The sequence below is a fragment of the Ciona intestinalis genome, chromosome 12 (assembly GCF_000224145.3).
Source record: "Ciona intestinalis chromosome 12, KH, whole genome shotgun sequence".
NCBI lineage: Eukaryota > Metazoa > Chordata > Ascidiacea > Phlebobranchia > Cionidae > Ciona > Ciona intestinalis.
The window spans coordinates 486629-509644 of NC_020177.2; the positions used below are offsets into that span (position 1 = coordinate 486629).

General features: G+C 36.6%; 2 protein-coding genes across 2 annotated transcripts; both read right to left on the reverse strand.

Annotated features, from left to right (window-relative positions):
• Positions 1–225: 225 nt before the first annotated feature.
• Positions 226–6631, reverse strand: LOC100183283 (carboxypeptidase B-like). Its single transcript, XM_002121033.3, has 13 exons — positions 6468–6631; positions 5618–5693; positions 5121–5218; positions 4461–4581; positions 3976–4074; positions 3486–3590; positions 3106–3213; positions 2600–2687; positions 1956–2017; positions 1464–1601; positions 1060–1144; positions 622–733; positions 226–338 (listed from the first exon to the last, which is right to left on the reverse strand). Exons 1-13 carry the CDS (start codon positions 6527–6529, stop codon positions 257–259), a joined length of 1236 nt encoding a protein of 411 aa, XP_002121069.1. The 5' UTR covers positions 6530–6631; the 3' UTR covers positions 226–256.
• Positions 6632–7407: 776 nt separating this feature from the next.
• On the reverse strand, positions 7408–13983 carry LOC100187180. Its single transcript, XM_002121775.3, has 4 exons — positions 13631–13983; positions 12883–13046; positions 9567–9792; positions 7408–8450 (listed from the first exon to the last, which is right to left on the reverse strand). Exons 1-4 carry the CDS (start codon positions 13949–13951, stop codon positions 7902–7904), a joined length of 1260 nt encoding a protein of 419 aa, XP_002121811.1. The 5' UTR covers positions 13952–13983; the 3' UTR covers positions 7408–7901.
• Between the last annotated feature and the right edge of the window lie 9033 nt (positions 13984–23016).

Below are 23016 nucleotides of genomic sequence, written 5' to 3' on the forward strand. Positions count from 1 at the left end.
GGGTTGGAGTAATTAGTGTTTGGTGTATTTCTTAAGGAAAAGTATATACACCTACAGCAAGAGTAGAAATGCGAGCGCTTTGACGACTTCAATATAACACAGATTAAAATAGTTCACGTGGGATTTAAGATAAGAGTTACTAGCTTTTACAATGTAGTCTGTACCAACAGCCTGTACAGGCGCCACCACAAACTGAATAAATCTCATCATTAAAGAACCACAACATTTTGCAGAGACTTCTTTTTTATTTCCTCATTTATTGGCAAGTACCTGCCATAACTGCATTAGCAATCGTTTTAAGTCCAGCGAATGTTTCCTCGGCAGTTGGTTGGATGAAACTGGAAATAAAATAAGTTTTACATTTTGGGATAAGAAAATAAATACAGTAGGGTGGGGGAAGATAGGACACTTTTTAGTTCTATTTTCTCGTCCCGTGTGGTAGTAAACGAAGAACATTCAAAGAATTAAAAAACTATATCCTCACGACTCCCATAGACCACCGTTAGTTGTTTTCAACACAATCAGGATACTTAGATATTATGTGCTAAAGTTGTCCCGTCTTCCCCCACCCTACTATATCACTTTGTTTTTCTCAAAGTACCAGCTATAGCTTATTATTACCGTTCTGGGAGAGTGAAACCGTATCTTCCTGTATCTCGGAGTTCAGCAGCAAAAGAGCATTTGATTCCCAAAGTGTCGTACATGTAATCAACTGTACTTCCTGATGCTTGATCTAGTAGTTAAAATGTTTTCGTAAACAACTTGTTTGAAACTTGCCGAATGCATGTGGCAGTTACCAGCAATTATATGATACGCGGTTGATAATTGTTTGATACAAGCCAAAATAATGGAATGCAAGTAACTTATTTAAACACGCTTGCTGTCGGGACAACGAGAGTTGTTTAAACACAGGTGTTTTATCTCATACACCTTGTGCCCGCTAACCCCACACGTAGCGATACTTGGTCTCGAACCCGTGAACCCCCTGGCTAGCAGCAGACGCACTATCCACTAATTAAATATGTTTTATTTTGATATAAATGATAAAATTTAACTTACAAATGACTTCAGAAATTGATCCAGTCAGATACGTCATTCCGTGAACATCACGTATGGCGTTTACACTGTTCACACCAATTGTATTCTAAATATAAATTGAATATTTCAGTTGAACGTTTTATAACGTCATCGATTGAACACGTAATAAATCTTATTTAAAAAAATAGGTTAACGTAACTTACTACGAGTTACCACGTATGTAACGTATTCACCCTCTCATTGCTGGAAAACGACAGACGTCAATTGGTGTTCTGTTTCACACCTCGTGCCCGCGAGTTACCGGCACGTAATTTTGTTAGTAAGCTAATTGTTTTGTTGTAATGTGTGACTGACAATTGAGATAACTCATAAGTGACCACTGGTATACATGATACATGTTTGTGTTGCGTGATATACTGTCTTACCAAAAGATTTTCGTCAGAAGTTTTGCTGTAAGTCCAGGCGTATGGGTACATCCAGTACTGGCTATATGCATGAATGTCAATGTAGGCTTGGACGTTAGATAAGCCTCCAACGAAACTGGCTTGAGATCGTACTTCGATCTAAAACGTGGTATCATTATTTACTTAATTGCTTAAACTAAACAAATATTTTGCAACAGAAAATGCAAAACATGGTTGAATCCGAATGTTCAGTCTGAACCGTTTTAACTCAATAGTAAAATAGGATATATAGTGTGGGGTGGGGAAAATGGGACACCATTTTATTCTATTTTTACCTCCCATTTGCTAGTAAACAAAGAACATTCAACAAGTTATAAAACTATATCCTCACGACTTCCATATAGACACTCGTTAATTGTTTAAAACACGATAGGGATATTTGGAGATATTGTGCTAAAGGTGTCCCATCTTTCTCCAGTAATATTTGTAAACATGGTTTATCTTTAGTTTTACCTCGGACATAACGCTTGGTCCGTAGTAGGCATCATTACAAGAGCTTGCGCTGGCACCTGGGCCTGTGTAAGTTTATTGCAGTTTAAGTATGGGATGCTTTCAGCCGAGTATCACCAAAACGGGGTTTCGGAAGCTTAGTAAATATCATCTAAGTTGAATTTTTAAATTTAAAAGATTCATATTAAGTTTACAAGAAACTATAAAGCTAGATTGCAATACATTTCCCGGTCTTGTTATCTGAATTAACTTATATATCCGACAGAAATATAGTTTTATATAAATTCATTCATAGAATTAGAAACGAAACAGTTTTTCAAATCATATCCAAATGAATTTAGTTGCATGAAAAAGTTTTTTTTGGTCAGTTTCAATACAAACAAAACCTAAAACCTTCAGTGATTTAAATAGATAAAAAGTAAATTTAACTTGAAATAAGTTTTAATCTAGATAGCTCTCTGTGGGGTAAGATGGGACACCTTTAGCACTAATATCCAACAATTTGCTTTGCTTACTACTAAATGGGACAAGAAAATAGAATAAAAAGGTGTCCCATCTTCCCCCACCCCAATATATACAACTTCTGGGTAATTAACGTACCGAACAGTTTTTATATTAGCAACAAACAAGCTTGAAAATAACCTTACCGGACCAGTTTGCGTCCCAGTTTCTGTTAGGGTCAACTCCCATGCATACGTGGCCGGTATCCGAACGCGTTTTGCGCCACATTCTGTCCTATAATAGTAATAGATCTTTTTGAATAAAAACGGAAAAAATGACAACAAGTTTCGCAGATGTTTTCGATTTTCAGTTTAGATGATTGATTTTTACACCTGTTCATTTTCTTACGTGTTTCAACGAGTAAATGCAACGATTTAATCTCGTGTGGCAGCGGCAGCTGTATCTCACGGGTGTTCTGTTTCATACACCCCGTGCCTGCTTATGAGTTACCATATATTTACTTTTTACTTCTTCTTCTTCTTGTATGGCAACTTAGACAACCCATACGTAAACACTGGACTGAAGCAATTGTAGTTAATTGTATTGCTCTAAAATATCCACGCGCCAATGGTTGCAGCATTGAGTACCATATTTATGCAATTTTAATTTTACCATATATCCTTAATGGAAATAACTATATAAAGGGACTTACACCAGTCCATGAGTATTCGTAGCCGTCAGGGTTAGCAATTGGGATCACAACAATCTCCATTTCGTTTAAGATGTTATATTCTGCGCTTCCAGGCTGGGCTTCAACCAACTGAAAAATAAAATGTAAATTCTCGCAATATTAACTAACGTTCGTTGAGATATAGACTTGCTGTTATACTATACCTGGTGGCAGAGGTAACAGAATAATGAATGTTCGTGTTCTAATAGTTTTAGTTGTGATATAGTAAGGTGGGGTAAGACGGGACACCTTTCGAGTGTATAAATATCTAAATAATCTAATCGTGTTTTATGGTACAAGAAGCAGAATGAAAAAGTGTCCCGTCTCCCCCCACCCTACTAAACGTTGGGATATTCACTTACGTATTTGACCGCGTAAAGGCATGAGGCAGGAGCAACCCATTCACGAGAGTGAAGACCACAGTCCAGTACAAATTTAGGTGGGTTGAAGCTTGTAGAGCGGGTGATCTAAACATTTCTCATTTTAAATTGTTTATTTTTTCCCTTCCAAATCTATCAAATCAAATTATACGCTATGCTTGGCCATTTCGGTAAATTTCATAAATACCATGGGTGTTGGGGTACTGAGCCAACTGTGGCCCAAACCCCAGGCGCCATTGATGGCTTGTTTTTTCGCGTTCTTGCTCAAATAGAATAAATGCACTAAAGGTGCTGTGATGTTACGACAGTCACAATGATTTTTAATAAATGAGCACCATATTAAATATTGGGGTAGATCTGATAAGCATTTTTGTTAAAAGGGTATTGCATACACAAAGTTTAGGAACCACTGGATTAGAATAAAAACCATGAAAATGCTTTAACGTTACGGCAGCCACAATGTATGGTTTACCCTGAGCGCGTCAATTGAGCTCTTTTCATAAGATTGACCAACGTTAACTTGGGACACGAAGGAATATGTTGATACCATATCGCTCATCCAAGCGCGAATCTGAAATTTAAAGTTGACAGGTTTTAGAATTGGTTATGTAGTTTCTTTTTCCGACAGAAATATAAATAAAAAACAAACAAAAACAATTTAACACAGCAGCACGTATACAGTGTGGGGCAAGATGGATACCGTTAGCCTGTACCATCCAATGTTTCCTATCGTGTTTATAATAAATTACGAAATTCTTAGTTTGCTACTAAATAGGACGATAAAAAAATAAATTAAACATGGACCACCTCACCCCAAACTGCTACAGAATATTTGAGTTGGTAAAACCATCAAAATTAGATGGAATTTTGGCACGCCAGAATGCTGTTGCAACTAGCTTGGTCATTCCTATATGCTTTTATTATGGATAATTTTAGATAATTCTGCCAGATTCTTACTTCGTCCATCGTGTGGTAAACATTGTAATCGAATGTTGCCAAACTCATCTGAGTTGGACGGTCTGACTTTTGGTTGTCAATAGCAACCTGAAGGTCTTCGATAAAGATTTCGTAATCGATTCTGTGAAGACAGATATTAAAACAATCAACCATTAAATTACATACGTGGTAACTCGTAAGTAGGCGCCCACATGAATGGGTTTCTGTATGCTTGCATAAACGCATTCATTCCTATTTTGACTTGTCAAATCGCTCTGTTGCGGTTCGATGACAACGTGTTTCTATATAAGACGCACGTCCAAGCACTATATATCTAATCAAGTCGCAGATAATTAACCCACAAAAATAAATGTGGCGGAATTACAGGGTCACAGCCGTTTTTACCATCGGCTTTTAACCCAAATGGGGATTTCACAAAAAAAGTTAAAAAACATTGGTTTTATAATAGAGGGTGGTGCGTATATGTTGGTTTCTTTGGGGTTGCTGGTGGAATTAGATTACTGTCAGTAGTATGAATGTAAATCATTGCTTTTTACGTGCCGGGCACCACGATTTATATATATTCAGTGACAGTCGTTAACGACAATCGTTAGAACACAATATCGTATTCTATAAATGTCGTGCCCAATATACCTGTTACGAGAACATGATATTTTTTACCTGTTTCTTGTCAAGAAAACTTTGACAGCTGTAAGGTGAACGCGTGGCACATGGATATCTACTGGACGAACCAGACTTGGTTCGGCCCAAAAGTCAATCTAAAAACGAAATATTGCGTTAACCGTGGAGTAATATTTAAACAACTCGATAAGTTTTTATTTTTACCCATTTTTTTCCTTTGGCAAGTTTTTTTCATGTATCAACAAAATAAGCTTATGTTCCGATACGAACATGACGCAGCCCATATGCAAGATATTTTTTAATCAAAGTTGACGCCTACATAGCAATGGGTTCGGCTTGACAAAAAATCACATTTTGATTGCTTTAACTTAGATTAAACTTACGATGCAACTTGTTTGTATTAAAACTGTCAAAAAAGGTATTTTGGTCATCGAATTTCGTGTTGCACTACAAACTAGAATATATGTGGAAGTTAGCTCAATTTGACAAAAAATAACAAATCAGAATTCCGATGTTTTAACTTAAATTAAACTCACGTTTGGGTATCTTTCAACCAAGTTGTTAATGATCTTTAGATCATACCCTCCTGGTTGGATTCTCAGGACCTGGTCCCTTTATAAATAAAGCACAATATTTATGTGGGTAAATATGGTAGGGTTGGGGTAAGATGGGACATGATTTATTCCCCTTGTCGTCCCACTTAGTTGTAAACAAAAATAGTTACAGAATTATATAACTAGCAACACGACCCCCCAAAAAGTTAGTATTGTTTTAAATACGACAATACAATATTGGAATTAGTTGCCAACGATATACCTTAGTACTGAACAATACCGCGGGGTAAGGTGGATTCGCTAGAACATAATATCTTATGTATATTTCCTGATTGCGTTTCGAACAATTAACAGGCTGTTTTCGAGCCGCGAGGATACGGTTATACAATTCTGTAAATATTCCTTGTTTACAACTAGTTAGGACGAAAAAAGCGGCAAAAAACATGGACTATCTTACCCGGACGTATAGGCCTACTGTAAGTAACTATATAGTAGGTTAGGGGAAGATAGGACACCTTTTCATTCTATTTTCTCGACACATGTGGTAGTAAACAATGAACATTTAAAGAATTATTAAACCGTATACTCATGACTCCGAAAGACCGTTGTTAATTGTTTAAAACACAATCAGGATATTTGGATATTATGTGCTAAAAGTGTCCCATTTCCCCCCACTCTACTATATGAGTTAAATACAACGAGTTACGCTAATCCCACATTATAAGTGCATAACAAAACATACATTAGTTTCATTTAACTTTGCAAACACGATGGCAAGTTTAACTTTGCATATTAATATACAGTAGGTAAATAACTATCAAGAAAAACTTACTGGTGAAACAGTCTCTTGGCCGAAGCCACTGCTAAAAGTGCAAAGAAAATAACAACTTTCATGTTTAAAGTTTGAATATCGCTGGTTTGCGCATGTTGTGTACCAACTTATATAAGCCACACAGTAAACAATACGTAAAAGGATGAATTTTCTTTCTTATACATCCATGGGAACCAAACAGAATGTTGTCCTTATTTTAACCCTTTATAAGTTACAGCATAACCTCTGCTGACGTTTGTGTTGTGTTTTAAATACCTCGCGAATATTATAATTAGGACAAATACACAGGTGTTCACCAAGCTTTTCCTCTCACGGTGCAATGACGAGGCGAGGGAAATTTCACTGCTGTCTGACTGACGTATTTATGATACATATTTAAATGTTAGATAGAATTCATGTCAACAGGATGTCGCAATGTTGAATACATGACTAACATGAGGTCGTGCCATAATTAGATTCACTTTTACGTCAGAAGTTTACGCCACAGCAGTTTTGATACAAACACTATTAACTGACAAACCTTCTAAAACCGGCAGTCCATATACTGCTTAGCTGTATAAAGTTATATATAATAGGGTGGGGGAAGATGGGACACCTTTAACACATAATATCCAAATAGCCTGATCGTGTTTTAAACAACTAACAACGGTCTATGGGAGTCGTGAAGATACGGTTTTATAATTCATTGAATCTTCTTTGTTTACTACCAAATGAAATGAGAAAACTAAACGAAAAGGTTACCCAGCTTCCCCCACCCTGCTATATAGACCTATTTTTTGATTAGGTTTATTTCTTAAACTTCTTTATTGATTCTATAATAGTGTAATGAATGAATGAACGCCGGGCTTTATACTTTATTCACCTCGTGCATGGCGACTTTATATATTTTGTATAGACCATCAAAAAATGCTAATTCCAAATTGGTGTACATTCTCATAAGAAATATCAATGTTTTTGTTTATTTTTTTCCTGGAATCACGATAACAATAAAACTGACTATACATTTTTTGAACAGGAAAATAAATGAAACTTTCAAAAAAATGAAACTTTTATGCAGTGGCTAGCTTTGAAACTTATATAGGATTGGTTATAAAACCTTAAGATGTGAGATTTTAGACCAGCGGTGAACGGTGCAGCGTGCCCAGTATAATCACACGGTATATGTGTATGCGACTTCTCAATTGTGTTTCTAATAAAATTTCCACATTTTAATATTTTTACTTTTTATGTAAAACGATAATTTTCAACATGTGGTCGTATTTCTACATTCTACAAGAAAGAAAGGTGTTTAAAGGCAGAAGCTAACGCTGTCAAAAATGCGTCTGAAATATTATTTTAAAACAATAAAAATGATACTTTTAAAACACATCCAATGTATTGTAATGGTAGCTTATTTCGATTCAGATAGAACACAACGCATCAGTTATTGGTGTTTTAACAACGCCTACATAAACGCGAGAAGGGTACTTTACAGAAAGCGTTGTGGAGCGTTGTCTTCATATGAGGAACAAACTTTATAAAGAGAAGCGGACAACCAACAAAGTAGAGATAAATTCCTACAATGGCAGGTGTCTGTACCAATAAACGGTTGTTTATCTTTTCCAAACTTCCATCCAAGATGACGGTTACAGGAACTGTGATGGTGGAGACGAGGAAGAGGACTGTGAGTGAGATCAGGAAGCGGAGGCGAGTGTTGAACCGGAGTTGGATCCTCTTCCATCCCTTCCGGACTCCTGCTGCCGAGATACGAGAGCTTGTACTGCTCGCTCTCCTTAAACCTTCCTTCACTGAAGGCACATTAAGTCTCTCATCCGCTCCAGGAAGATCTATAGGATTTGTTGCGCTGTCGGATGTTGCTCCTTGGGCATTGTTGTGATCCAACTCGTCTCCTGGATCCGAGGAGCTGTTTGGAGGACGCCTGATCGTCATTACTCTTTTCATCTTTTGCACGGCGTGGTTGATGATGTAAAGTAGAATGCCCGCCTAAAAACGCATCAACATGAATGAATGGTTAAATAAGTGAATTGATGTAACTCATTTATCCTCACATGGCGGAACAACGACAGTCGTTATAACTAGGGTGTTCTGTTTCATACAACTTGTGCCCGCTTACAAGTTACCACGTATGTAACTTATTTATCCTCACATGGCGGGGCAAAGACAGTCGTTATAACTAGGGTGTTCTGTTTCATACACCGTGTGCCCGCTTACAAGTTACCACGTATGTAACTTATTAATCCTCACATGGCGGGGCAATGACAGTCGTTATAACAGGGGTGTTCCGTTTCCAACACCGCGTGGCCGCTTACAAGTTACCACGTATGTAACTTATTAATCCTCACATGGCGGGGCAATGACAGTCGTTTTTACACGGGTGTTCCGTTTCCTACACCGCGTGGCCGCTTACAAGTTACCACGTATGTAACTTATTAATCCTCACATGGCGGGGCAACAACAGTCGTTTTTACACGGGTGTTCTGGTTCCTGCACAGTCGTGGCAAGATGGTAAAACTAAAGAATGCTAAGTTATTTTTATGAATCACAAACATCCGTAGGAAACGAATTATGCAAATGTGTTTGCGTGCATCCAAAGTGGGCAACATGTCAGGAAGTACCGGTATATAACGGTATAAGGTTAATGGGTTTGTTATGAAGATTAAAAACATCCATGTGTTAACCAATTATAGGATATCAATTGAAACATATATTATGCTGTATTTAGTTAAAACAAATTAATGTGCTGCTTAACAGACTCAACAATGTGATTTTTAAACCTATAGACAAGTAAAACGCAGCTCTGTGTGTTAATGCCGGATAAAATATGTTTCAAAACGTAAAACAAAGAAAAGGTTCTGATGTCCAATATGCAAACCAAATGACTGTAAGAGAAATCTATAAATATTAAAACATGGTTTAACTAAAACAGAGAGGATATAAATTACCGTTGCTACACCTAATGTAAACAGGATTGAAAACGCTACTCGCGATAATCATGAGATTTAATACTCTATAATATAATAGAGTATATGTTTATCTCATATTATAGAGTTTATAACATTAGATAGACATAAGAATCTATACTTTATATATCTGTCTTACCTCCAACACCCACACCAATCCAATGATTCCAATTACTGCAAACTTTAAGGGGGGAAATACTCGTGAGCAACCCTGGGTTCTTGGGCAAGTTTCGCCCAAGAAGCTTCCCCCGGTGCAAATACAGATATCGGCGCAATTCCACCCGGCCATCGAAGCAACCACCACGGCAACGGGGATAACCCATGATCCAGAGATTAAAAACCAAGCTCTCAGTATTTTTCCTCGTCTGCAATATATACAGTACTGTGTTGACAACGTTCTATGGAAGTCGTGAGGATACGGTTTTATAATAATTATTTAAATGCTCTTTGTTTTTTTTACCAAATATGACGAGAAATTAGAATAAAAAGGTTTCCCATCTTCTCATATTATGTTTTTCTTCGATTACGGTAGCGATGATTAAATTTAAACAGTTTCGATTTAAAATAAAAAGGTTTTCACTTTTACTGTACCCTCTGGTTCAATAACAGCAGATATTGGGGCATAGGTCAATACCAACCCAGCCTAAATAACACCAGTTCGTCTATATATATCGTGCCTCGCCACATGTTCTCATCCATATATAGAGTTTATATAAGCACTTAAAGGGCCTAAACACACCCCAAATGTACTTCGCTTTAATCGATAGAGTGTGTTTTTCTAATTCCAACGACACCTTACTTGTTTTAATCGGTTCTGTATAACCAAAGATATTCCAGCTCAAACACCGTGAAATTCAAAAAACTGATTTGAAAGTTGCGTGGCGAAAAAAATTGAGAAGTGTACTACCCACGTGACAAACACGTCACAAAATTGTTGAAGCGTGGCCGCTCTCATTCAGAAAGGCGAGAGGCAGTGTTTTCAGCGAAAAACGAGAGAACAAAAAAAAACGCAAAAAAGCACAAAAAAACGCAGGTTTCGCTTTTACGAATGAATCAGTCACGTGACTAGTACGTTCCTACGTCACAATCACGGAGCTCGTAGTAAAAAAAGGATAGCGCTAGAGATCACTGTTTGAGGACGAATATCTACGCCTATACTTGACCAATTTTAATAAGCAAAGTATTTTTGGAATCAATAAAACGGTCGCTTTATGAATTTACCATAAAAAATAAAAGTGACGTGGGGTGTGTTTAGGCCCTTTAAGTTTTGCAAGTAAATTGAATTGCTAAACCGTGGCAAACTTGCTGGCAAAAAATAAATCAAAAAATTTAAACCATTGTGACGCTCAATTACGTCACACGCACATAAACAATTTAAACCCCACGTGGGTGCTAGCAGAGCCATAGAAATACCGAGTAGTCCAACCCATTGTTACGTAAAACACAAATTGAACGGCAATTTGGGTCCAAAATAACACAGTAGGTATAGGGAAAATGTATGTTTTTCGGTAAATTACAGAAAAACTTGGGCCTAAAAACAAATTTAAAGGTTGAAAAATGTAAAAAAACATGTGTTATTTGTTTTCTGTGTCAAAAAAAGTCAAAAATTAGAATTAGAAGCGGTTGATTTGCGACATTTTAGTCATTTAATGCGGCTAAATTTATACATTTTTTCTAAAAAATGTTTGGTAAGGTAAATAGAAGCTGTTTTACACCTTCCCACAATAGGAAAACACAAACAAAACTTAACAAGTTCGTTTAAACCCTTTGTCAAAGTCACCACTTTTGCTCTATTTTGGACACACATGGACGGCAGTTGGACTACTCGGTGTTTATACGACTCTGGGTGCTAGTCACTTTTTAGTAAATTTTTAATTGTTTTAAAAATGCTCAGTCTATGTATTGTATACTCTTGTATAGGCTTTAGTTCTACACTGTATACTCTTAAGTACGAATACAATCAAACAGCAAAAGGTTAAAAGGGTAGCTTCTTCTATGACGACGAACATTTAATTAGAAACAGTTGAGATAAAGTTTATTCTCAAGAAGTTTACGTCTTTTGAGTTCTTTGATCACAGACCACCCACAAAGTTAAATGGTTGGTGGCTTGTACACACATCTACAAAGTTTGTGTGAAGCTACCGTATATGGTGCGCAGTAACACAAGTTCATTTGAACTTTACTTTTGGTTTGCGGTTCCATGGCATAGTTCATTGTATGTGGAGGCTATGGCGAGCCAGAAGATCTGAGATTTGGACCAAATTTGGCCAATTAACTAAAAGTGCATCATGTACATAACAATTTAAAGCAGTTGTTCATATTTTATATAGCCTACTGAACAGTATAAAGATTTTCTGCTTTTATCCCACGCTGAGTAATTCAGTGTAAACTGGTTAGAACCGGTTATGTTACGTCATGGGCGGGTTTCCACAAGCAAAAAGTCAACCTACACATAGCGGCTGTAAAGTTACCCCTTACTTATACGCAAATGTATTTAATAATTAACAGCACTCGCCTCCTAACTAAATGCCAACCGTGGGTGTATGTGTCATTGGGCAAGACGCTTTCGGTGCTGATTGCTCTAACACAGTGATTACTAATGAGTTGTCCAAATATTTAGTCATACGACTGTCGTTTCCTAGCCATGTGAGAATAAATAAGTTACATCCATTCAAAAATTGACCTTAAGTAGACACTCAATGTGGTGTGTACGACATTCCGTGTAATTCCAATTAAAAATCCGGAAGAGAATATTTTAATACGCTTGTTAGGTTAATGAGTTTGTTATCAGTTTTAAAGTATAAATGACTCTGTTGTTCACCGCTATAAATAGTAAGATGAGAAAGACGGGACACTTTTAGCACATAAAACCAAATATCCTGATCGCATTTTACACAACTATAACAACGGTCTAATGTAGTCGTGAGGATACGAGTTTGTAGTTCTTTGAATGTTCTTTATTTGTTACCAAATGAAACGAGAAATTAGATTGAAAAGGTGTCCCATCTTTCCCCACCCTACAATATGTTAGGTTGATGTAAGATCGTTCATGTTTTCATTCGACTTTCTTGACCCATTTTATAGTAAAATTAAGACACTTTCGTTTTCAATATAATTACTTGAAAATATAATACAATTTTTATTTCAGAGACAAAATAATTTGTACTTTTTTTGGTTTCAATACACTTTTAAGATCCCTGCCTATAGGTCAAACTAAAGCTACGAGTCTGCTGTTGCTGATTGACCGTTTACGCGCTGGGATTTAGTGTTAATTTCACCCAATTTTATAACGATTGTACGAGGTCCAAAGAGGTCGCCATATAAAAGCATATTTCATTTAACGCGTCATATACTGTCTCGGCCAAAGGCCAAAGTAATTTCGACACGTTAAATTTTGCGCTGGGGAATTAAACTCTTAAACGATGCTCAGAGCAAAACGTTCTGTAGGATTTTACCTTTTCTTTTTTAGTGCATTTGTATCCAGTGGTTTCATCGAGTTTCGTAGATTCGGTCCAATAAACTGCGTGCTGTCTAATGTCACAATAACCAGCGCACCAATATTGGCCAGTACCACCAACACTAACGACCCAACCAGAGTGTTCACGAATACCCACACCAACTGGGAAGGAAAATGTTATTATGTAATAAATATTGGAAATACTGCGGCCAATGCTATTGCACTGTGCGCTATATAGCTTCGGTCGTTTTGCAGAAATTATAAGCAAAACATATTTTATTTAAATTTAAAACAATGAAGTAACTGGCTGAAAAACTAAAAACACATAAAACTAACTGAACACAAGTGTCAATGTGACTGCTAAGCCCATTATAAGAAACCAATTATGACAATTTAACCAAGAGCTTATGGTTTTAGTACTTCGTTTTAATTAAGGCCAACTTATTTTCTGCATATATCACAAGGTAGCCTAAATGTTTATAGTTTGTTTTGGAGGTTGTTCGGTAGGTACGAGGTGTATGATACAGAGCACCCGTGTATAAGAACTTTTGTTGCACGGCCACGCGAGGATAAACAAGTTAAATGCATGCAACGCACGCATATATATTGTGTAATGCATACTTATTAAAATCGTGTGTTTTAATATTCAGATCAGCCGTTCGTTGTGTATATGCAAGTAGCTTTAAACTTCCTAATTAAAATACTGCCTGGATTAGCTAATCAACAGGATATGACGTAATAATTACCTTGGCCGAGTGTGAAAGCTCTCCGTCATCGGAAGGTCCAAGAGATATGACGTAGTTCCTCAAAACAAGAGAGCAATGCGCCACCATGACTAACACGTTGCTGAGCAGTGTGCTGGACACGCAACTGTAGGTGTAGTTTTGACTCTTTAGTTTCACTCGGTTCATGGTTGCCACAGCTAAGACGGCGACATTGAACATCAGAACGACAAAGATAGCTGGCAACATGACCAGGTACATCGTCTTTGGTGTCTTCGTGCATATTGGCCCTCCATGAGTAGTTAAGTTCAGCAGATACGTTGACGTTGTGGTCATATTCGACATAATATCTTTCGTTATCAAAAAAACTACAGTGTATCTGAAATAAAATATTCCACATTAATTGCTGTCGCATAAGCGCGGTTTATAAAGCAATAATCGCCACTTGTTTAGCTCTGACGTATCACGGCCCACATCATAACATGACAACGTGGTCTGATAAAACCCCGATTTTTAGAACAGCGTCGCACATAAAGAATTAGTTCTACTTACGTTCCAAAACGTGGCGAAAAGCGGTCATCGCGCCTGTCTCGATTTTGTGACGCAATTCGAAATCAAGAAACGTTTTGGAGCCACTGCGGTACTCGATGGTTTAATCACCGTGTACTGCGCGACCTTTTCGTGCAAATACAGATGAATTTGACGCGAAAACGACCGCATTCGGACAGCCCAACGATCTGTTGTACAATTCTGCGCCCGAATTAGGAGCATTGCTTCCAAAATGGAACTGATTGCACTTTTCGCGCTTAAACTGCGAGTGTGGGAACTTATATTCGTTCAAGACTACGTGCGAAAATAATCAAATTTGCGGTTGACACTTCACATTCAAGAAGCGTAATAACGTTTTAGGGGAAGCCCTGTAGGTAGGCAATTATTTTTAACAGGACTAAGAACTCCTGTACTAAAACAGACAAATTCCTTTTTAAATCAAATGCTTTAAAATTTGTCTTTACTAAAGTAAAGTCGTAAAAACGCACGCCGTATAATATCTCTATCTATCATTAATATCGATCGTCTAACTTGTTCAATACATAACTACCAACATTGTCAGAGTATTCTATAAAAGGGCTTTGGAACCTGCGGTTTAAATTAATCTGGCGCCAGTGTTTTTATTTTATATTCTTTCCGACTTTAAAAAGTCCATTAAATATGACGCGCACCCTTACCGTGTGTTGACTACCCCTACCTTTTATATACAAACTCCCTCCAATTCTTAGCTTTACTTCAAAGAGGATTCTGCGTTCGTTTACTATCTACACTCGTCGTGACGTAACTTGCTAAACGAAATCAAAACACACAAACCTTGCAGCGAGCATTGAAACCGATCTCAACCATGCACCACGAACAGCTAATGTTCAAAACAAGCCGCCTGTGTTATTTTAAATTAACTTCTAAACAAACCAAAATTTTCCGCGAAATACACCACTTAAAATGTTGGACTCCTGCAATACCGCATAGGGCGGCTTAACTTCTAACAGAATCTGAATATTCTGTATAATAACGTCACCATCGCTTCCTATACATCGGGTTGCACCACAACTAACGACATCACACAATTACTCAAACGCGTGTTGCGCTACATCATATTTCATGCAGCAATGTTAATGTATTTCTTAAACATCGTATAACGTAAGGATTGGTTTGATTTGTGCGGTTTGTTCGACTGACTTTGAATAGTTTTAACCTGTGTAACGATTTAACCTGATGGTTTAATGTTTAAAATGTAGTAAAACAGCGCTTATAAATAGGCGGTATAGCTTATCTAGGTATATACTTCAAACATAACTTTTTAACTATATATTAGAGCGAGGGAAGACGGGACAAGATGCGAAACCCTTAATACATAAAATCCAAACACATTAATCGTGTTTTAAACAATTAACGGTTTATAGGAGTCGTAAGAATAAGGTTTTATAATTCTTTGAATGTTCTTTTTACTACTAAATTGGACAAGAAAATAGAATGAAAAGGTGTCTCATCCCCCCTACCCTACTATATTTCTTAAATTATAATACGCTAACACTTTAGAAATTATTACTTATATTCAAGTTCATGATCAGAAATAACAGAAATAAAATCAGAGCATACTAGTTTAACAACTCTGTATACGCAACAAAACTGGCGCGCAAAACCGCTGCGTTATAAACCACCTTCACAGAGCAATAATTTGCATAAGATAACACTAACTTTCTTAATGCGTATTCTACCGGCGTGTGACAATAACAGCCTTTGAGGCGTTACGTTGAAGCTAATGTGACATCATAATCATACAGCGCTTGCGCTGCAACGCGATTTCCACATATCCGCGATTGACATCACGTGAATAGTAATGCTGTTGTTGCCTGGCTTATTATATAGTAGCGTGGGGGAAAGCGAGACACCTTTAGCCCATAATATCCAAATATCCTGATCGTGTTTTAAACAATAACCAATGGTCTATGGGATTTCTGTGGATATAGTTTAATAATTATTTGAATGTTCTTTGTTTACTACTAAATGGGACAAGAAAATAGGTAAAAAGATGTCCCATCTTCCCCCATCCTACTATACTTGTATTTAAATCAATTCTTGCGGAAAGAATTCTGCTAACTGACTTTTTATATATAGTAGGGTATGGGGAAGATGGGACACCTTTTCTTCCTATTTTCTCGTCCCACTTGGTAGTAAACAAAGAACATTCAAAGAATTACAATACTATATCCTCACGACTCCATAGACCGGTGCGGATTGATTAAAACACGATCAGGGTATTTGAATATTATGAGCTAAAGATGTTCTAACTTCTTCTGCCCTATTATATTATTCTTACTAACAGTCAGCACTTTCGCCTTTAAGTCACATTTCACTGTAATGAAGACGACCTGAATATATAGTAATACTATACCTTTAGTTGCCGATTACGTTTGCGAAGATTAAAAAACATTTTAAACGAACAGACAGGATATATCATTATACAACAGTATAAGGACGTCGAAACTTCGGTCGCAAAACTCTTGCCGGAAGTTACAAAACACATGGATCGCGTGAGTATGGCGTGTGTCTGGTGTTTCAATTTGTTGCGTTTTGCACAAAAAAATGAACATGGGTTTCTTGCCGTGACATGACTACAAGTTGCGACTTATTTTCGACAAGATTTTCGCAACGAAGGTCTATGATTATTAATTCTACGCTTGCAACAATCTATAGTATAGTAAGGTCGGGGTAAGATGGAACATGTTTTATTATCTTTTCTCGTCCCATTTGGTAGTAAATAAAGAATATTTACAGAATTATATAACCGTATTCTCACGACTCTGAAAGATCGATTTTAATTGTTTCAAAACACGATCAAAAACATGGAGTTTAGGTGCTAACAGTATATATCTTACCCCAAAGCTATTTCCTATTCAAAGATAAAAGCTAAATATTCAAGCTATCTACCTGTAACATTTAGTTCTGGTTTACTTTATATAGCAGGCTATTGTCTATTGTTCGCTATATAAGCTCCATCTCATTACTTGCTCTAAACAGGCTATATCACTACTGATATATACGTAGGCGTTTTCCTATAACCACACATCCGTTGAACGCGTGAATACCAATCTCACGCCTTTCATATGTTTACTACGCAACAGTCTTATAGGGCTAAACAACGTTTAAATTGTTATTTTTCACTTTTTTTGACAATGTTATTTTTACTGAACTAAAATTTGAAAAATGTTTGGAAATTTGGGAATGGAAACTTACATGACATTTGTGCATATAGCCTTAAATTGGTAAAGTGCCATGAAAGTGTTTAACGCTTTAGTTTAATATTTCTTACACTTGCGCTTTGCTGCGAGCGTGATATGTACGCGTGTACCTATATATGAGTATTCATTTGAATGTGCATTTATTATATGGGATACATGCACACTGCATATCTTAAACGCAACAATATATCTATAATGTCTCAAGTTCAAATCCGTAAAGGAAAATTCATTAAACCTGTTTCGAAAAGTTCTTGTTTGATGGGCGCGATGAAAGATATGTATTCTTAAAACAAATATAGAATAGGACGCTAAATTATAGCACGCATAAAGTGTTAGACGTCTATTATATCTATAATAGAAATATTCCTGGTAGCGACAGATAACGATTATGAGTTTGCTTATTTACGTTAAAAAGTACGCGTGAGGATAACTACCGTTCAGCGATAATATACGCCTTAAACTGCCACACATTGCGGTATGAAACAAATCTAAATAAAAAAAACATTAACTCTAGCTATAACACATTTCTGTAAGCGCTTAAATACACCAATACGTCTTTGCATATATGATGGCTATATTGTGTATATAAGTTTAAGAGCTCTATACTTGCTAAAAGTGTCGCTCCAACTATACGCAACTGACGTCAAGCAAGTAAACAGCTGAATCTTTTGTACAAAAAGTAGAACGGAAGCTGACTGGTCTTACTAGCCTATGTGTAAAGGTTACGCAAATGACAAAGTTTTAAAAACGGGACATGTTGTTTTGGACTGATCAGTCTTGTTTAGGTCCACATAGCGCATATAGTTGCAAAGTTTCATAGAAAATTATGGCGCGTGTAATTAGCACAAACACGGTTGTAATGCAAACGTGTAAATACATTTAAATAAAACACCAGAGATTATGGTATATACGTCAAAGTACATGGGCCAATTTCCGAGAATTTATTTGTGGTTATTTTGTTTTTGTCATCTTGTTTTGTAAATTGTTTTTGTGGCTTTGTTTGGTATATGGTAGGGTGGGGTAAGATGGCGCGCAGGGTAATATGGTACCCGAGGTAAGATGGCACACGGGGTAAGATGGCGCGCAGGGTAAAATTGCGCGCGGGGTAAGATGGCACACACGGGGTAAGATGGCTCACGGGGTAAGATAGCACACTGGGTAAGATGGTACCCGAGGTAAGCTGCATTTTTAAACATCTTTTTGCCAGACCTAATTTGTATACAACGGCTTGTAATGTATTGTCCTAATTGTGCCATACAAATACAGCTTATACTTGCATACGAGGTAACTCGTAGGACGTAGGCGGTCACGCAATTTAATTTTAAAATAGCATTCTATAAAAAATTAGTCAAAGTTTTTTAATAAAAACTATCAACGTGGCGATTATATTAAAACACCGACGCCAAAATGGCAGTTATTAATATGCGTGACACTTAATTTCCGGAAAGAACGCAGTTACAACGATTTTACGTTGATTTTATTTTTAGGGGTTAGCGTGTTTAGAATCAGAATTTTAAATTTACAAAACTATTTTGGTTTCCCGACGTTTTGTCGCAGCCATAATTACTTTGCAACTTCTCTTTTTTACCACAGCTAAATCCTCAATTTGGAAAGTTACAAAACACTAATTTAGTTTCTTCATTAAATACAGTAGATCAAATTAATTAAAATAACGAAAAGAAAGGATTTATTGGAACAACGGCCGTCGTTAAACACTTAGGTTATAAAAACGAGATCGTCAGCCACAAAATAAAAACTCTCTGGTTTTGTTAAATAATAATTAATACTCCTAAAAAGCTTTGGGCTTTGCTCTGCCCTAGGTTCTACTCTGATATCAAGCTAGCTTACTATAAGCGTAACATATATATATAAAAGCTGGTCACTTAATATAGTAGGGCGGGGTAAAACGGGACATGTTTCATTGCTTTAAAACATGATCAGGAGATTTATGTACTATATGGAATATCCCATTTTACCTCACAGTAATACAACTACATGGGCTGTTAATAAAACCAAGCCTTCTCTACGAGCCCAAACACCAATTACCTGCAAGACAACCTTAACGTTGCATTCTAAGTCTTCTTAACCTGAATAAATAATGAAAGTAATAAATTTACTGGCTTCTAATTAGTTGAAAACACAAAGCCTTTCTGTAAATCAGTAGTTTAAATTAAACCAGCTTATTAAACGGCACTTATAACTATCTGCTTATCTTTTCAACTTGACAGATAATTCCCATGTATAAAGTTATAACCTTATCCTCGCGACTCTAAAACATGGTTGTTGATTTTTAAAAACACGGTCGGAAATATAGGTTTTATTTTAGATGGTAATGGTACGCCCTATTTTACCCCACAGTACTATATGTATCACATAATATATAGAACTACATTTCCCTACCGTTGTAGTTTATATATAGTTGTGTTACTGTTTAAATCAAGTTACATTGTAAAATACACAGGCAGATTTTAAAAGCTCAACAATTTCTTATTCTTTCGGCCTAGATGAATTACCCATGGCACTCTAGAGCAATTAAGAGTGGCCTGCTTAAATTTAACCATCTAATATCATTGGTAAGACATGCACTGCACTAAAACCACAACCACAAACCGTCCCCCAATTTCCTGCAGTGCTTACAGCTTTTATTACAACCATAAACAATTGTCTGAATATTGGTTTTAGTTAACATTCGTTTAAAAAGGGCAATAATTATTTGCCTTTTAACCCGGTTAGTCCACATGAACAAGCTTAACGACTAATGTTCGTTCAACATATTATGTGTTTCTATTTGGTGAGGTTCCACAATGGGGACCTGAGATTTATGTCACAGTTGGAATATTACATCCTAACATAGTATAAGATTAATTTTCTCTGTCTCTACGGATACAGTAGCGACCAATACACTGTAGGCTACAATAAGGAAAGACGGGATATAGCGACAAAACCTTAAAACACGCTTACGGTTAAAAAACGTATAACACAACTGAGCGACTAAACATGTATAGTAGGGTGGGGAAGATGGGATACCATTTCATTATATTTTCTCGTCCAATTTTGTAGTAAACAAAGAACATTCAAACATTGTAAAACCGCATGCTCGCAACTCCCATAGACCGTTGTTAATTGTTTGAAACACGATCAGGATATTGGGATATTATGTGCTAAAAGTGTCCCATCTCACCCCGGAGTTCTACATGGTATAGGTTAGGGTAAAATGGTCCATGGTAGACGCTGTGACTATACCTTACTGACTATAATACTGTGGGGTAAGATGGGACACCTCCTAAATCCGATATTTCTTGATCGTGTTTGAACAACTCACAACGCTCTTTTAGAGTTGTGAGAATACGGGTATATAATTTGGTAAATATTCTTTGTTTACAACCAAATTGGCAATAAGAGCAAAAATGCCACATGTTACCCACTTTGCTATACAGCATTCCTCTATATTGAATTTAAATGCATCTGTATTGTGTAACCGCACATCCAGGCTGGGTTTACCGTATCTATAAGTCTATGAGTCTATATCAATATAAATCTGTAAGGATTCGTAGCAGAGTCTTTTGATGATTTCGCCGACTTCCGTTTTATGAGTTGACAACCAACACATATGCTGTAGCATCAGGCCTGGTTAGTAAATTATAAAGGGATCAAATTTCAGTGTCCATAAGTCGGTATTCTGGCAAAGCTATAAGCGCGCCTGACTCAAATCGAGATGTTATATTAGTTCGAGGCTCGATGCTGCTACCAAACACTTAATATACGGCAGTTTATCCAATCCAGTAGTGTATCATTGTCTAAAAAAACGATTATAAACTTAGGATCTTAACAGTGAAATTTCGATTAATATAGCGGCTTGGGGGATGATGGGACACCTTTTCATTCTATTTTATCGTCCCATTTAGTAGTAAACCAAGAAAATTCAAAGAATTATAAAACCGTATCTTCACGACTCCCATAGATTGTTGATTGTTTAAAACACGATCAGAATATTTGGATATTGTGCGCTAAAAGTGTCCCATCTTCTCCACCCAACTGTATATACAAAACAGAGCTTTGTGTGCAGGTTTATGTAAATATAGTCCCACAAAGCGTTACATGTATATGTTCGTTTGTGTGTCAACATACGTATACGTAGCCAAGGAGCCAACGACCGCAGTTGCGCCATACAACTATTAATAAAAACGTATATTTCCACAAAGGCTACGTTATTTACACTCTGACTGAATTTACATATATAGTAGAGCGGGACAAGATGGAAAACCTTTTCATTCTATTTTCGCGTCCCATTGGGTCGTACACCAAGAAAATTCAAAGAATTATGAAACCGTATCCTCTATACCAGTCTATACTAACTTTGGTCCCGCCCTACTATATATGTAAATTCAGTCTCTTCCACACACTACAATATGTACATTTTTAAACAGTTTTTGCATAAAAATTATAGTTTTAAAATGGCCAAAATGACCCCCACTTTTAAATCCAACTTTTTTTTTACTGTAGAAAACAAATTACCCGTATTTTCCCTTTCTAAGCTTTAAAATTATCTTTTAGTCCAACTGTTACTTCAATTTACCGTAAAACATACGTGTTATTTTGGACACAAGGTGGCGGCCCATCTGCCTCTTGGGCTCTTAGGTTGTAGAACTTATTGAGCACGTTAGTGGTCATAAAGATCCTTTTTCGTCGAACAGTTGTTCTTGTTGTTGTTTTTTCGTGACTTTTTTCCGCACTTATCTCAATTCTTAATTCTAGCAATTTTCTTTATTCTCTTGATTGAAATCAAATCATAATATATATTTATAATTTTTAGACTAAATTTTCAGATTTAAAACCGCACGATGAGCGATTAATTAACGGTTACTTTCTTCATGCACTTTACATAGCGGAAATACTGCCTGGGAGTTTGGCGGGGAACGAAGGCATGTGTTGTATCCACACAACGATTCACGTCTAAATCAAACTATTAGCATTCAAGTGGGGACGCATTAAATGCACTACTTTTATACCGTATTATCATTACTCGTAACTGAAATATTATTTTTAATTCAACATCATATGATTAATATTAACTTCCAACATTACCTAGTTACTGCGTGATTACGGTTTGTCAAAATTCATGAAAACAAACGTTTTAAGCGACGACAACGTTAACTAGTGTAAGTTTACAATAAACACATGGTACAGGAGTTGTACAAAGCGTATTTACACATATTCTTTACCAATCACTCAATCCTCATACGTCATAAGTTTCATTAGTTATAATACATGTATAAATACATTCTGTCTACTGCTCCACAGTCACCAATGGCGACTAGAACCCGTTTTGTTGGTTACTTCAGATTTGTTTTTGATGGAGCCCAGTCGACCGTTGTAGTAAAAGGATTAATTAATATAGCAGGGTGGGGGTAGATGGGACACCTTTTCATTTTGTTTTCTTTTTTCAATTGATAGTAAAAACAGAACATTTAAAGAATTATAAAACCGTATCTTTACGACTTCCACAGACCGTTGTTAATTGTTTAAAACACGATCAGGCTATTTGGATATTATGTGTTAAAAATGTCCCAGCATCTTCCCCGACTCTACTATCGTCTGCTAATTAGTTTAAAACGTGCT